General features: G+C 47.3%; 1 protein-coding gene across 3 annotated transcripts; it reads left to right on the forward strand.

Moving 5' to 3' along the window:
- Positions 1-163: 163 nt before the first annotated feature.
- Positions 164-15,381, forward strand: SYAP1 (synapse associated protein 1). Of its 3 annotated transcripts, none has more exons than XM_032972587.2 (9): positions 164-664; positions 5,278-5,396; positions 6,914-6,980; positions 7,793-7,866; positions 9,456-9,595; positions 10,610-10,785; positions 11,339-11,397; positions 11,815-11,998; positions 12,803-15,381. In XM_032972587.2, exons 1-9 carry the CDS (start codon positions 448-450, stop codon positions 12,916-12,918), a joined length of 1,152 nt encoding a protein of 383 aa, XP_032828478.1. In that variant the 5' UTR covers positions 164-447; the 3' UTR covers positions 12,919-15,381. The 3 variants fall into 3 exon arrangements, with proteins under 3 accessions (XP_032828478.1, XP_032828476.1, XP_075930788.1); XM_032972585.2 differs by having other exon boundaries at positions 166-664; positions 11,713-11,998; XM_076074673.1 differs by having other exon boundaries at positions 167-664; positions 11,713-11,958; positions 12,802-15,381.
- The last annotated feature ends 695 nt before the right edge of the window (positions 15,382-16,076 follow it).

Below are 16,076 nucleotides of genomic sequence, written 5' to 3' on the forward strand. Positions count from 1 at the left end.
ATCTGACCCCCCCCACCCACCCCGCCCCGCCCCGCCCCTATTTGCGTGACGTCACAAACGGACAGCCCCACACGCGGCAAGTCCCCGCAGTGGCTCGCCAGGCGGCGGTGTCGAGGCGCTCACGGGCGACGGAGCCCGGAGGGCACCGCCGTCAACGTCGAGGCGCAGTCCGCCCCAGGGGCGAGTTGCGTTTCCACAAGCAGCTCGTGACGCTAAACAAACCGGAACGACTTCTTCTCACACATCGACGATTTAGTCCGTGTGTGTGTGGTGGTGGTGGTAAACACGACGGAGATTTGCAAGAGCAATAACGCGGGCAAGGTGGGAGAAGTTGTTTCCCAGAGGACATTTGCGTTGAACTCGTGTGAGAATCCCGAGAGATAGAGAGCGAGACCCACTCCCTTCCTCCCCCGGGGTGAGATTACAACAAAGAAGAAGGAGCGAGTCATGTTCAAGTCCCTGGGCAGCTGGTTCGGCGGCGGGCACAGCCAAGACGGGCAGCGGGAGAGGCGGGAGGACGACGAGGAGACGACGGGGGAGGAGAAGAGGCAGGAAGATGGTCGTCAAGAGCAGCAGGAACGGCGGCAGCAGCAGGAGGAGCAGCAGCAGCAGGAGAACGATTATGAGGATCTGGATGTGACGGGACAGGCTGGCGTGTTTGGCAGTGAGTGGTTATCGACTGCCGTCGACCCCTGTAACCTGGGTTCCAACCCATCCGTTTGTGTACTGACGATGAGGAAAAGACACCGTAGACACACACACAGACGTGGTCACACACACAGACGTGGTCACACACACACAGACGTGGTCACACACACACAGAGACGTGGTCACACACACACAGAGACGTGGTCACACACACACACAGACGTGGTCACACACACACAGACGTGGTCACACACACACAGACGTGGTCACACACACACAGACGTGGTCACACACACACAGACGTGGTCACACACACACAGACGTGGTCACACACACACAGAGACGTGGTCACACACACACAGACGTGGTCACACACACACACAGAGACGTGGTCACACACACACAGACGTGGTCACACACACAGACGTGGTCACACACACACACACAGACGTGGTCACACACACACAGACGTGGTCACACACACACAGACGTGGTCACACACAGACGTGGTCACACACAGACGTGGTCACACACACACAGACGTGGTCACACACACACACAGACGTGGTCACACACACACACAGACGTGGTCACACACACACACACAGACGTGGTCACACACACAGACGTGGTCACACACACAGACGTGGTCACACACACACAGACGTGGTCACACACACACAGACGTGGTCACACACACACAGACGTGGTCACACACACACAGAGACGTGGTCACACACACACAGACGTGGTCACACACACACAGACGTGGTCACACACACACACACAGAGACGTGGTCACACACACACAGACGTGGTCACACACACACAGACGTGGTCACACACACACACAGACGTGGTCACACACACACACTCAGACGTGGTCACACACAGACGTGGTCACACACCCACATACAGACGTGGTCACACACACACAGACGTGGTCACACACACAGACGTGGTCACACACACACACAGACGTGGTCACACACACAGATGTGGTCACACACACACAGACGTCACACACACAGACGTGGTCACACACACACAGACGTGGTCACACACACACACAGACGTGGTCACACACACACACAGACGTGGTCACACACAGACGTGGTCACACACACACAGACGTGGTCACACACACACAGACGTGGTCACACACACACACAGACGTGGTCACACACACACACAGACGTGGTCACACACACACACACAGACGTGGTCACACACACACAGACGTGGTCACACACACACAGACGTGGTCACACACACACACAGACGTGGTCACACACACAGACGTGGTCACACACACACAGAGACGTGGTCACACACACACAGACGTGGTCACACACACACAGACGTGGTCACACACACACAGACGTGGTCACACACACACAGACGTGGTCACACACACACAGAGACGTGGTCACACACACACAGACGTGGTCACACACACACACACAGACGTGGTCACACACACACAGACGTCACACACACAGACGTGGTCACACACACACAGACGTGGTCACACACACACAGACGTGGTCACACACACACAGACGTGGTCACACACACACAGAGACGTGGTCACACACACACAGACGTGGTCACACACACACACACAGACGTGGTCACACACACACAGACGTCACACACACAGACGTGGTCACACACACACAGACGTGCTCACACACACACAGACGTGGTCACACACACACAGACGTCACACACAGACGTGGTCACACACACACACAGACGTCACACACACAGACGTGATCACACACACAGACGTGGTCACACACACAGACGTCACACACACAGACGTGGTCACACACACACAGACGTCACACACACACAGACGTCACACACACAGACGTGATCACACACACAGACGTGGTCACACACACAGACGTGGCGGTATTCACGTCAGCACGTCAAGGTTGCTTCACACGCTTGTGTGTATACTGTATACAGTATATGTGTATACTGTGTACAGTATACGTGTATACAGTATATGTGTATACAGTATACGTGTATACTGGGTACAGTATGGGTGTATACTGTAAATGTGTATACTGTATACAGTATGGGTGTGTGCCGTCAATGTGTATACTGTATACAGTATGGGCGTGCTGTGTACAGTATATGTATATACTGTATATTATGTGCAGTATATGTGTGCGTACAGTATAGTGTGTATACTGTATGCAGTATATGTGTATACAGTATATGTGTGCGTACAGTATAGTGTGTATACTGTATACAGTATCTGTGTATACAGTATATGTGTGTTGTACAAGTACGGCTACTTCGTCAACCCAACTGCTTTGGATGAGTCGGGGCCTCCCCTCATACAGTAGTTGCCGTGGCTATTGTGACCATACTTCACCACGCTGGTCCAGTGCTGGTTTGGTGAAGCCAAGGGTGCAATGGAGCGGTACGGTACAACGATCGATTTTGGCTTCACCGCTTCCCTCTGCTGGTCACCCACAGCCCCACAGCAGCCTATAGCACCTATCCAGCCCCCCCCCCCCCCCCCCAAAAAAAAAACTTTGTTTATTAGCTAAACTTATTGAGACAGAATGTGACTTTAAACCTGATAGTGAGGGTTCGTCGTTTTTGATACATATTGGAGAGGGTCTCATAATAGGGACTATCTTTAGATATGTAACATGAGACATTAGTTTTGTATCGTCTTGATTTGTCCCTCCTAGCCCCGTGGTTGCGAATGTTTGGTTGAAAGATTTGGTATTAACCTTCATATAAGTAACTTTTTTACAGGACTGTGCGCATCATCACGGACCGCTGAAACTCCCAACCTATGTTAATTTCTAAGTCTCTCTCCGAGCTTAAATATATCCAGAAGGCCTCTTGGCCAGAACGTGGGGATCTGCCCTTCCTCACGGTGACAGTGATAAATCCTGTTTATGAATGATTGATTGTCATGTTGTATTATGCATAAGGCGACACACTCGCAGCCAGCAACTTGATGCCATTGAATCAGGTGTCGCCTGTAACACCTTTGGGATCTGGCAGAAGGAAGAAAGCAATGGCATCAAATGCATTGGCCGTATCCTTTTTTTTTACAAAATAAACTCCACAATCGTGAATAACACCGCCTCAAAACTGATGATAACATATAGTAGGGCGAAGGTTCTGGCAATGGCTCTTCACAGCATACAGAGGCCACAGAGGTAGAATGGGTCCATGTGTGTTTTAGTGTATTTCCCTTAGACAATTTGGTCCGGGTTAGTATTAGCCTGTATCTTTGGGGAAATTGTAAATACTTAAGCTCCTGAAATCAGGAAGTCAAGGGAATAACAATAGTAATATTTGGATTCTATACCACGGCATTCATGAAAATGGCAACCCAAAATTCTGAATACAGTATGCTTACTAATCTTACTTAGTAAAATATCTCCACATAGTCATGTGGAAACGACTCTTGGCCTGGTGGCAGGACTACATTGGCAGTGCTACCATATTCTCTGGATAAGATGTGCCGGGCATTTAAGATGCACCCCAAACGTGTGGCCCCATGCCTGTTAATAAAGTTTAAAACAATCTGGTCACACACAAAATCGTACCAAAAATGTTGGTTAAAATTACACAACGTAAAATTCCATCTCGTAATCAGGAGAAATAAAGTATGCGGTACTTAAACATATCACGTTTCATTTCGTAAGGGGGTAGCACTTGGATTAAAACCCAGCAACACTGGCTGACGATTGCTGAATGTAATAGCAACCATCTGCGTGGGATGGCCAGTTAAAGTCTTTCACGTGGCACACTTTTCCATTGGCTCAACGTGCTTTTGCGCATTGAAAAACATAGAGTTAGACTTCTAGTGAAAGTTATCTTTTATATTTATCTGAACTAGACATGGAGTATTGATGTGGTTATACTTATTTGACGTGACAGCATTTGGCCATACATCCAACATGATTTTATGTAAACAGAAATTTGCAAATGGGTCTACAGTGTAGGCTAAGTGTTATCGTTAGGCTGAGTTCTTCCAATGATTACATTTTCATGGGCTCTTTCAATTGGAGTGGCTTTTCTACGAGTAATCTGTTGTCGACAAAGATAATGGAATAAGGGCTGAAAAGTGTGCAGAGAAACATGCAGGAGACATGCTGGGAATTATAATGAATGACAGAAAGAGGAGCTCAAGGATTATAGAACATAGGCAGGTTAGAGATATTATTTTGACTTCGGAAATGTACGTGGCCTTGGGTAGGGCACGTCGCTAGAAAAGGTGGTGGCAGTTGGTCGAGACTAACGATGGAGTGGCAGCCAAAGGAGGGAACTGGCCGGGGAGGATGTCCACTGTGGATATGGTGCAGTGGACTCGGTTCAAGCGCAAATGCTAGATGGATTGTCGCAATGCAGGACCGGCAGTGATGGCAACGCCTTGGGGAGGCCTTAGAATGAAAACCCATTTCTTTATAACTGCTTTTTAGATTTAGTTTGTTGTCCTTCCCCCGCAGCTCCAATTAGCACGGTTGGCCACGTACGGTGCCAAAGAGGTTCAACATACGTACGTACATACAGGCCTTCATCCAGCAGTGTATTTATCATGGCTGATGATGACGATGATGATGTTGCCTCCGCCGCTTTGTACAGACTACCTCTACAATGTGGCTGTCTCTGCCACCAAGAAGGTGTCCGAGTCGGTGTTAGAGACGGCACAGACGCTGCGAAAGACGGTGGAGGAGGGGAAGCTGGACGTGATTTTGGACAAGGTATGGCCAACATTGCAGTCCGTATAGAACACACGTGGTGGTCATGAACTAATCTCTAAACAGGGATCTATTCATATTATTTCGTACGGTTATTTTAAAATAAATTGACCGATTTGTGTTAATGGTGCCGTGTCATGGGACAAAGAATCCAATCGGATTCTTCCCAGAGCAGTGCAAGCCTCCATGTTAGAGAGTGGACCATGCAGGTGGATATCACGAATCCTTTATTATGAAGGATATCACAAAGCCTGCTACATCTGAGATAGCTTCAAATGGCCTGGTCCTCACAATAGAGAGAAACACTTTAACACCTTTCCTGCCTCGTATGACAAACTAATATTTTATAATCTCATAGTTGGACTTCAACCAAATTATATAATCAACTCGCAAGCTTTGAGAATCTGACTTAATCACAGGCAGCTGCCTGGATTAAAATCCAGGATCTGAGCAATGCAAGCTGCTCACCGCTTAGCCGTCTGATTCACCTGGCCACCTCCAATGAGAACAGATTAATAATCATGTCAACGTCAGTCAGGTCAGCTTTAGTGACATCGCTGTGGTGTCACTCCCGTACATTTAGTGCAACCGTAGCTGGAGGGCCACGTGGCTTAAGTGTGTCGTAGTTTAAAAAAAACAAGGGGCGAGTGATCACACATAATCCATCCCTGGGTTTTATTTAATTACCTGTTCAAGATTAAATTCGTTTGCTTTACTTCCGGGATTTAAAATGGCGCTAACAGTGTAACCTGTAATTTCTCATCACAGTCATCTTAAAGTGTGAAATTATCTGAAGTTAAACATGGAAATAGTGTTTACAATCTATACAGCTTGAAATCTGTATTCTTTTTTTTTAAGATGATGATCGAGACGTCACCACGGCCAAAGCCGTTAATGGCACAGAGGCCTACCAATGCATTGGATATATCAAAGTTTTTCTTATTTTGTACAAATATATAAACGGTGCTGTGAGACGATGATTTTTTTTAATAGGCCATACCCCACCCATTCTGGCAATAAAACAGGTGTTAAGGTATTCAAACACCAAATAGATGCCTATTGCAAGGCATCATGTCTGCACTAACCGCACATACTTGGCAAAACATGCAAAAAACATACTGTGGTAATATATGCATTGCATATGATGCAGACTTTTGATGCCTTGCAATAGGTATATATTTGTATTCTTGGTTCTTTCGGTAAAGTCACATAGAAGGGAAACAATAAAATAATAAAAATATAATATTTTATTGTTTTATATTTTTATTATTTTATTGTTTCCCTTCTACGTGACTTTACCGAAAGAACCAAGAATATGAATCCCTGCAGTCACGAAAGCTTTAAATCTAAATTTATATATTTTGTGTTTTATTGCCAGCAAGGGTAAAGCCTATTCTGATGTTTTCATCATCTTGATACTGGAAAAAAGGTCCCATAGTGCTGTGAGACGTGAGAACAAAAAACGCTTCAGCAATAGCAACCAGCCTAAATCTCATTGTTCGTGTATTCGTTGGCTTTAGGGCATTCTTGGGGAATTCAACAAGGAGCAAGAGAAATTTAAGCAGGAGAATCTTAAAAAGAGATCCGGTAAGAGTATTCACTTGCAGCGTATTGTTTTTGCGGCCAATGCTATGATTCGTAATTGATATTTGGGTTAGGCTACTGAATGACCTAGCGAAATTTGTGTCGTAAAACCCTATACCTTAAATTGTCATGCGTACACGCGTTTAACAGGCCGGTGAGCTGAAACAGCACTTGGTCGTGTTGTTAGACGCTTGTGCACTGCGTACCAATTTAATTTGTTTGGCTACGTCCGGTGGTTGAGGATTCTACGACTCAAATTTGGATCGAACATTAAGTGGCCTAATCTAAAAATGTATTATGAATCAGATAATAGTGTTATCACACTTTATTCCATATTTAAAATGTACACTCATTTTTTTTTACAACTTCATCTCCATTTCATGTCGGTATTTTACTTCTGTAATATATAATTGGAAAGTTATTGTTTGTGGCAGATGTTGAAAAAGAGATATTCTCAATGGGCTCTCACCTCATAATAAACAAAGGATTTTAAGTTAAGGGTAAAACTGTAGGATTGAGTGAATTTCTTGTATAATTGACGTAAAGAATACAGTTGGGATTTTTTTAAAAAGGTAAAGGCGCAGGGTTGCAATTGCCTTACACCACTGCTAGTGAACTCCAAGAGGGTATTAAGTCTACTCTTACACATTGGCCAGATGTATTGTGCGAGATGGTTATACCCACACTTTACCACACCACACACAAGCGAGTTCAACGCAGATGGGCCAGGCAACTGCAAACCTGCAGGCTTCCATATCCCGGTGTCGCCGCACTGCCATGAACCTGCGTCACCGCGAACGCCGTGTGTGTGACAGATGTGGCGGTGCCCCCGTGGGTTGGCTGTCACGACGAGGACACGGTTCGGCAGCAGATCCTGGCCCTCTCCGCGGTGAGATGCAACCTGTTCCTTGGCATCGCCACTGCGAGCGAGTACCCGTTAGACGACACTGACGCCTCCTGTATATTTGGTGTTTGCGTGCCTCTTTCTCTGTGGTCGCGCGAATTTTTCTCCGTGGTTATTAAGTTTTTCCCTCCACATTTTAGAAGCACACGTTTCTAGTATTTGGCTGCTGTACATTTCCATGTGATAGGCTACTTGGTTGAGCTATCGTTTGTGGCCAGGTCACTTCTGAAAAAGAGCTATGTAGCTCAGTGGGCCTTACCTGGTAAAAAATAAAAAAAATAAAAAAGGTGGCATGTGACGAGCAGCCACAGCCATAGTGAGATGTATACTGGATGTATGTTTAACTTTTTTTTATACTGTACATAGCCCACCGTGCTAATCGGAGGAGCGGATGAGGATGCCACGGATGCAGATATATTCTCTGCGTCGCCAACCAGGCTGAGATTTAGTTCCATTAAATTAATCCCTTTTTATATATGATGCAAGGATACATAGATTAATATTGATCCGAATATATATGTGTTAAATAACAAAAATAACACGTGTATAAACTTTATTCGGCCAGGTGGCTTAGCAACAGAGCGAGCATCTCGCAATCGGAATGTTGCGAGCTCAAATCCTGGTTTAGTAAATGCAATAAGATGAGTACTCCTTTGTATGTAGAACTTTATTTGCACCGTATATAGCAGTGCTAATCGTAGGTGTGGGGAAATACAACAAAGTAATCACAAAAAGCAATTCTAAAGAAATGTGTTTTCAATCTAGATGTAAAAGTGCATAGCTCCAGTGGCTTCCTAATATCGGAAGGAAGAGCGTTCCAGATGGCCGCAGAAGCATATCTGAAGGCGCGATGCGGTGACCGGCCTCATTCCATGGCTAGCCAAGAGCCACTGCTTTGCGGGGAAGTCAACGGTGGTTGTCCCATGGATGAACTCGACCCCTACCATAGGAATATGGAATTTCCACCACTGACCCAGGGCTGAAACTCGATGAGCAGCGCCTCAATGCTCATGTCAGTATAAAATGTATTTGCAACAATTGTTTACTTGCTTCCCTGGGTGAGAAGTCCCTTCAAAACAAAACCTCCACACGTGGTCAATAACACTGCCATAGGGTGGGGAAATTATTTCAGAGGTAACGTTTCAGTCAATGGCCCTTATTCATAGCAGAGATATTTGAATAAGGTCCACTGCCCGAAAACGTCCGGCGCATGACATCGGGTCTACATCGTCCCATCAGTGGTCTGTACAGATCCGAGCTAGCAAAATTCCTCCCCTGCTTCGACAGCGTTACCAATCATCACGCAGGCTTGCTTCTGGAAGTCCGGAGCCCAAGTTCTGGAGTTTTCTTTTTCTGCCATGAAATATTTAGTCCCATTTTTCTTGCGTTGATGCGGAAATGGTTCATTCTGCTTCGGTGCAGTGTTATTGACCAATGTGTTGAGTTTTTCTTCACATACAATGAACGAGCGGAGGGTTGAACTGTATGCGTGTGTGACCGAGTGACGATGATGACGAAGATGATGGTGATGAAGATGGTAACGGTGTTTGCTGACATCGCGTGGTGTTCATTAGGAGCGACGGAACTTCCTGCGAGACCCGCCGGACGGTGTGCAGTTCCACTTCGACTTCGACGAGACCTTCCCCGTCGCCACAGTGATGCTGGAGGAGGACGAGCTGCTCAAGCAGATGCGCTTCGACCTTGTGCCAAAACTGTGAGGGTCTTTCGGCACTGGCGTTCCAAAAGATAAAGATCCCCCGTATAGCCTTAACAGACTGTTGGGGCAAGTGCTGTTCGCAAACACCTATGAAGGCCGGCACAGCACACGAGGGGGTGGATGGCCAGCACCACGCCCGGCCGCCTTTGTCTCCCCAGTAGCGATGTTTACACACCGCACCAGGTACTCATTTGAGGCTGAGTCGACCGAGGAGAGGTCCACTGGTGTTGGTGGCCGTGAGCGGCAATCGAACTCGGGTAGCCAAGGTTCGTAGTTCAGCGCGCTAACCACTGCACTACCGCTCCCCACCGGCATTCACACACATGCGGTCTCGTGGTGTCCACTAGAGGTGCCACGTATGCCACTGTGCCAGGGCTTAATTTCTGGGTCGTTGGTAGATTGGTGTAGGCCAAAGAGGCAGGAATGTTTTGAGAGAGATAAAGGTAACGGAGGTGCCATACAATTGCACTGCTGGCGAAAGGATCGGTGGCGAAAGGATCAGCAGTGGACTTGCAAACCACAAGTCGCAAGTTCATTCTCCCGGCACAGCAGTAGAAACAATGATGCAGGTTTCTTAAATCTCTGCCCGCCCCTCACGACCTCCTCTGTCCACTCAGCAGTAAAAAAAAATGCTGTGACGGTTTCCACCTGAAGACGGAAGCTTGTGTTGCCTCCGAAACGTCGTGATTTAATTTAGTTGTTTCCATTTATTTTACCTATGTGACTTTACCGAAAAAACCAAAGAGTAGGGTGAACCACAGTTATTCACTAAGCAGGTCGGGTGTAGTGGGGTAAAGTGTGGTGGAGTAAAATGTGGTGGGGTAATGTGTGGTGGAGTAAAGTGTGGTGGGGTAATGTGGGGTAATGTGTGGTGGGGTAAAGTGTGGGTACTTCCACCTCTTCTAAATCGACCGGCCAGTGTGGATGAGTCGCTCAAGTACCGATTTGGGTTCGTTAGTTCTGGATGTGGTTGCGGTCGTTGATTGGAAGCGTGCAACCCCTTCCCCACAGGGTGAAAGAAGACCGGTTCTGGAGGAACTACTTTTACCGCGTGTCGCTAGTGAAGCAGTCATCCCAGCTGACAGCATTGGCCGCTTCACCTCAGTCGTCTTCCCCCACGGCTTGCGAGCAGCTGGAGATGCGGGCAGGAGAGAGCAGAGACTCTGCGTGGACACACGACTCCACAGGTAGGGCCCCACTGCTTTCACGAGTGTTTGTCAAAAGAAAGCCAGTCTTGGCCATTCCCTCTGCAGTTTGGTTCAGAGCATTAGCAAAAACTTTTTTGAGTTGTTTCAGTAAATATTTGTAGTGTTGGTGCCATTCTTCAAGCTCAAGGCTATAACAAAGGTGCTGTGTTTCACAGACGACTATAGCCTGCAGTAGTTTCACAGTAATGGGCAATGTTGCTTTAGGTCATTCGCAAGTAATTTGAAAATTATACAAATTTGGATTATGATGCTGGCATACATGGCATTCACTTTTTTCAAATAATGTCAAAGTATCTTTGAGGCTCACTGCGAACCAGGGCGGCCAATGAGCTCAAACCACGAACCTCTGTAAAGAGCGTCAAAAGGCACACCCGCTCGGCCGTGTCACGGAATAAAACAAAAACAGCCGCCATTAGCCACTAAGTGGCGGTGACGTGACCACAGCGCTTATGCCAAGCTCATTAAGGCATGCATAGAGTTGATTTATTGTGTCTAAATGACTCAATTACTGATTTTTAATTTGCTGTTTTAGACTCCACCAAACCAAGGACGCCACCGCTGTCGATAACGAAACAGGCGACTGGACCAGAGGTATGGTGCCGTGATCTGAACAAAAATACGATTCTCACAACCCACCACACACGGTAAAATATTTACTAAAAGAGTAATAATACGCAAAAAAAGGTGATTTACAGACGGCAAATGTATGTTTGCGACCACACTCGCGCACGCTCTGAAGAATACGGGGGGGGGGGTGAACGAACGAACTTCACCCAGAAAGGTGCCCGAATATTTAACGTAAATTGCGCCACCCTGCCGCGCAGCGTTATTAACGAACGCGTTGAGTTTTTCTCAGATACTCAGTTGGTTGCTGTGCCCGTGCCGCCTCTCCTTTGCCCCGGCAAGGGAGAGGAGGAGGAGATGTCGATGAGCCCGAACCCGGAGGAGTTCGCCAGCGAGGCGTTCAGTGACCCGGGCGGCACGCGTCTGTGCGCCGACGAGCTGCAGAAGGCCATGCGGGAGCTGGGCATGGGCAAGGAGTCGGACAGCGCGGCGGCGGTCACGGCGGCGGCGGCAACCGGAGGAGGAGGAGACGCGGCGCAGAGAACAGCAGGAGGTGGTGCCGGGGCAGCGGAGCCGGCAACGCATGACGGGAAGCCTCAGCATAATTACAACACCGCGGGCGCTGTCGGTAAAACGATTATATGAGCACGAGGTGTAAATGACGGAAGTGCTCTAATCGTGAGTCTGGATTGGTGCTGTACGGATGTAAGCGACCGTACGTTGGTACCAGCATCGTGGCCGTACGTATAGAACGTCCATGAAGGACGTCGGTGTTGTCTCATATGGTTACTTATTTCGCTCAGCACTAGTACTGTCTCCCCAGTGGCAGTGTGTAAACATCGCCGCTGGGGAGACGAAGGTCTGCCGGGCGTGGTACTGGCCACCCACCCCCTCGTGTGCTGTACCGGCTCTCATAGGTGCTTGGTAACAGCACTTGCCCCGATAGTCTGTTCAGGCTATACAGGGGGATCTTTTGTCTTGTGGAGCATCGGGTCGTTCAGCTGTTCGGCGTTAACGACGCTGATGACCTAAGCCGATCCTGACCGCTGCTGTGATAGAAGAGCGATGCTGGCATTGGCTGAGTGGATGATAATGATTAGCGTCATTTGAATATCGATGTCACGCAAGGCGTTGAAATTGTTCAAAATGCCCAGCTCCAGTTTTAATGTTGGAATGTATTAACAGGGTTGTGTGAAGGCGTATAACAGCTCGCATTGTTCCTCGTGCAGTTAACCTTTCCAGATTTTCCATTTTGCTTTGGATAGTTGTGTTTCGTCAAGTCTTCCTAGGGATTATAACGATCATTTAATTGTATGGTTTTTTTTGCACGTGAAACAGCTTATCTGGAAAACGTGATCTGGCACTTACAGGCCAACTGAGGTTCAACATCGCTTGACCTCCAATTTAACGTTCCACGTTCCTACTTTTGCAGATGCCGAGTGGGAGGAGAAGATTCAGCAGGAGATTCAGGACTACAACATCGAGGAGGATGAAGACAAGGGATCTTGGGAGGACGAGATAGAGGAGATGCTGCAAGCGGAAAACTGATGTGGCCCCAGCAAAAAAAATGAAACAGACATTTTTCACAGTGCCATTCGGCCATTTCCTAGCTGATGATGCAGGTGGCTCCCACCCAACCAGCTCGTGTCACATTTTATCGACAGATGTTTGTGCACGTTGCGTCACCTTTCGGCATTTTTTTTCAAGGAATATAATTTGCGCTGTATTATACGCAAGTTGTGTAACTGTAATCATGTTGGCAATGTACACACCGAGATTTTTAAGTACAAACGTACGAGTTGAAATGATTTGACGCCCCTCTTTTGGTAACGAAGCAATGCAATAATACCGTAATAGTGCAAAGCCCTTTCGTCAACCCACCACTGGATGAAGGCCTTCCAATGCCGTGTTGGTCATCGTGTTCTTTGACCATACCTCGCCACGCTGGTCAGTGCGGGTTTGTGAAGGGCACGCCCAGGAACAGTTCGATGCCCACTGCCAATGTTAGCCGTGGCCCGGGATTCAAACTCGGGGAGCCGGGTTCATAGCGCAATGCTCTAACCATGCCACTGCTCCACGCCACAAAACAATGATACAATACGATTTGTATAAGCATCTCTGAAATATGCATGACTTTTCCATGTCTCGCTGGCAGACACTGAAGTCCAAATTTAAGCATGCATTTATTACTCTGCACTACAACAGGTCTGCAAACATAATTCGCATCTCCTGTAGATATTGTTTCAGGCCTAAATAAATAGTTGAAACGCAAGGACTCGTGACAGGTGTTTGGGGGCCAATGTTGCGTGGAGACGGGCTTCTAGAACAGTTTTGCGCTTAGTGACGCAGCCGTGCACGTTTAAGCCATAAGCCACGGATGGTACGATTCATTCCCGGTTGTCTCATTCGTACTTTGTTCAACAACCTCACTGTCGGTCACAACACTACTCTGCTTCTCCCCTCGCGCTGCTCCACTTTGTAAATCCCTCCAACCGCCTATTTTCCGAAGTTCTCACAACCTTCATTTCAATTAATGGGTTAATTATCTACAACTTTTAAAGAACCAAGCTGGCCGCTTGGTTCTTTGGGCCTGTGTTCACCAACCGGTTGGTAAACATAAAACGTTGGGCAACGTTGGTCCAAAGTTCCATGTTTATAAAAAAAAGCCTCGGCAAAGTTTTTTTAAATCCTTGGAGCATTGCATAGTGGCAGTGAAGCGAGGTTCAAGAATGTTTGGCTCCGAGTGGTCTCCATCTGTTTGGCCCTCCAGATTAGAAGCGCTTGGGCAACGGTTCCAATTTGAGAAGTAATGAAGTGTGTCCTGATACGGTTCAAGCAGAGACATGCCGCCTCCTATGCTGCATTGGGCAGTCAGGGCCTCGTGTGCATTGGTGGGAGAAGTGTTGTCTTCACAACGCAATGATGCCTCATTACTTTTCAGTCCCCCAACATTCTGTCGCTCCCCACCCCCAGCTAAGACCAGGCCTATCCCAACCCCTCCCTATCAATCACTCTTGTTTTGCCTGTCATCAAAACTACATCACTTAACCTACATCTTAATTTCAAATCATCCTATGTACAATTGTATAATTGCTGTAAAGCGCCTTGGTTAAGGCGTTGTATAAATCTAGATCCTGGAATTAAAACTCAACTCTCCGGGAATGACTAATCTTCCTCGTTTGAAGGAGCATCTTTCCGTAGCACCTACTAAATGCACGGTGGTTTGAAAGGCTGATCCTAAACAGGTGACTATGAAGGGGACAGCTGCTCTATATGGGTGCACGTTGCATATTCGACTGGCGCATATCTAAGCCAAGTAACCACGTACACCAAGTGCAGTATTGGTGCACAGTGGTGTAACTCATGACTACAGGTGTTCACACGTAACCATTTCGCATCACCGCCCATTGTCCCCAACGAAATGGGAGTGACATTGTCCTGTATAGTAAACAGTTGCCAATAATTATAACCATCAGCTGGTATCCTTTAATCACTCTTTAAAATGAAATATCGCAATGTTTGCTAAGAGTTACACATACGGATTAATCGTTTCTGGGGGGAACATTGTGGTGCGTAGGTGGTGTCTATAGTGGTATAGCTGTTGAGTGCACAGGAAAGGCAACTGTAGGAAGGCCCAGGTTTTTTTTTTTGGGGGGGGGGGCAGGCGCTGGGCTACGACGAGGGGAGGACAAATGAATAGGGTGGGTGAGGCCCCCCATTCCATTCCTTCCTCCAGGCCCTCATTTCATTCCTTCCTCCAGGGCCCCCCCCCCCATTTCATTCCTTCCTCCAGGGCTCCCAATTGATCGCTTCCAGCCCCCCCCCCCCCATTTTATTCGTTGTACCAGGGTCCATGCCTATCACACGATGCCTCTACTGGGCCTTTTCAGTTCTGTGTTGTATAAATGTTATGCATTCTTAATGTGCGCTTTACATCCTTAATAATGTACTTGAACATCAAGTGCTACTGTAAATGCAAAATAAACTCCACATTAAAGTTGACGGCAACAACAGAGTTTCGAGTTGTGACATTACCAGTTGCTTTGCTCTAAGAGTGCAGTAAGCCACTCTGTGTAACAATGTTATGGCCGCATCGGGTGATGTAGTGAATGCAAGTAAGTTAGGTGGCATATTTCATGCAAATTGAAGAATTTGTAACTCGCGTAAGGCAGTCCTCGATTTACGAATACCCGACTTACGAACACCCGACACGAATACCCGCACTTACGAACCAGCTTCCATGAAATGTGTGTTTTTTTAACACTGACTTAAAACTCGAACTCTCACTTGCAAATTGAACCGCGGCAACATCTTTTTCAGCTCCGCGAGATGTAATGAGTCAGCCTCGTGCTGGGTGGGAGTGTTTGTGTGTCTGGGTATTTAAATCAGATTACTGTTACGACTCGCGAACGGGTATTAGGAACGAGTTGGGTTCGTAAGTGAAGGACTGCTCGTATAGTTAGAAGCATAGAGGCACGGGAAACCACCGACAAGAGGGAAGGCAAGCGAAATCTCACGCCAACAATTTTCAAACTCTGGTCCTCTGTGATGATGTTTGGCCAATTCCATGTATGGGTGACTTAAAGCTTTCGTGACTGCAGGAATTCATATTCTTTGGGTATCCATGTATGGGTGACTTAAAGTTCTCGTGACTGCAGGAATTCATATTCTTTGGGTATCCATGTATGGGTGACTTAAAGCTTTCG

Source organism: Petromyzon marinus, chromosome 49, assembly GCF_048934315.1.
Source record: "Petromyzon marinus isolate PM22_M1 ecotype Great Lakes invasive population chromosome 49, UKy_Petmar_22M1.pri1.0, whole genome shotgun sequence".
NCBI classification, from domain to species: domain Eukaryota; kingdom Metazoa; phylum Chordata; class Hyperoartia; order Petromyzontiformes; family Petromyzontidae; genus Petromyzon; species Petromyzon marinus.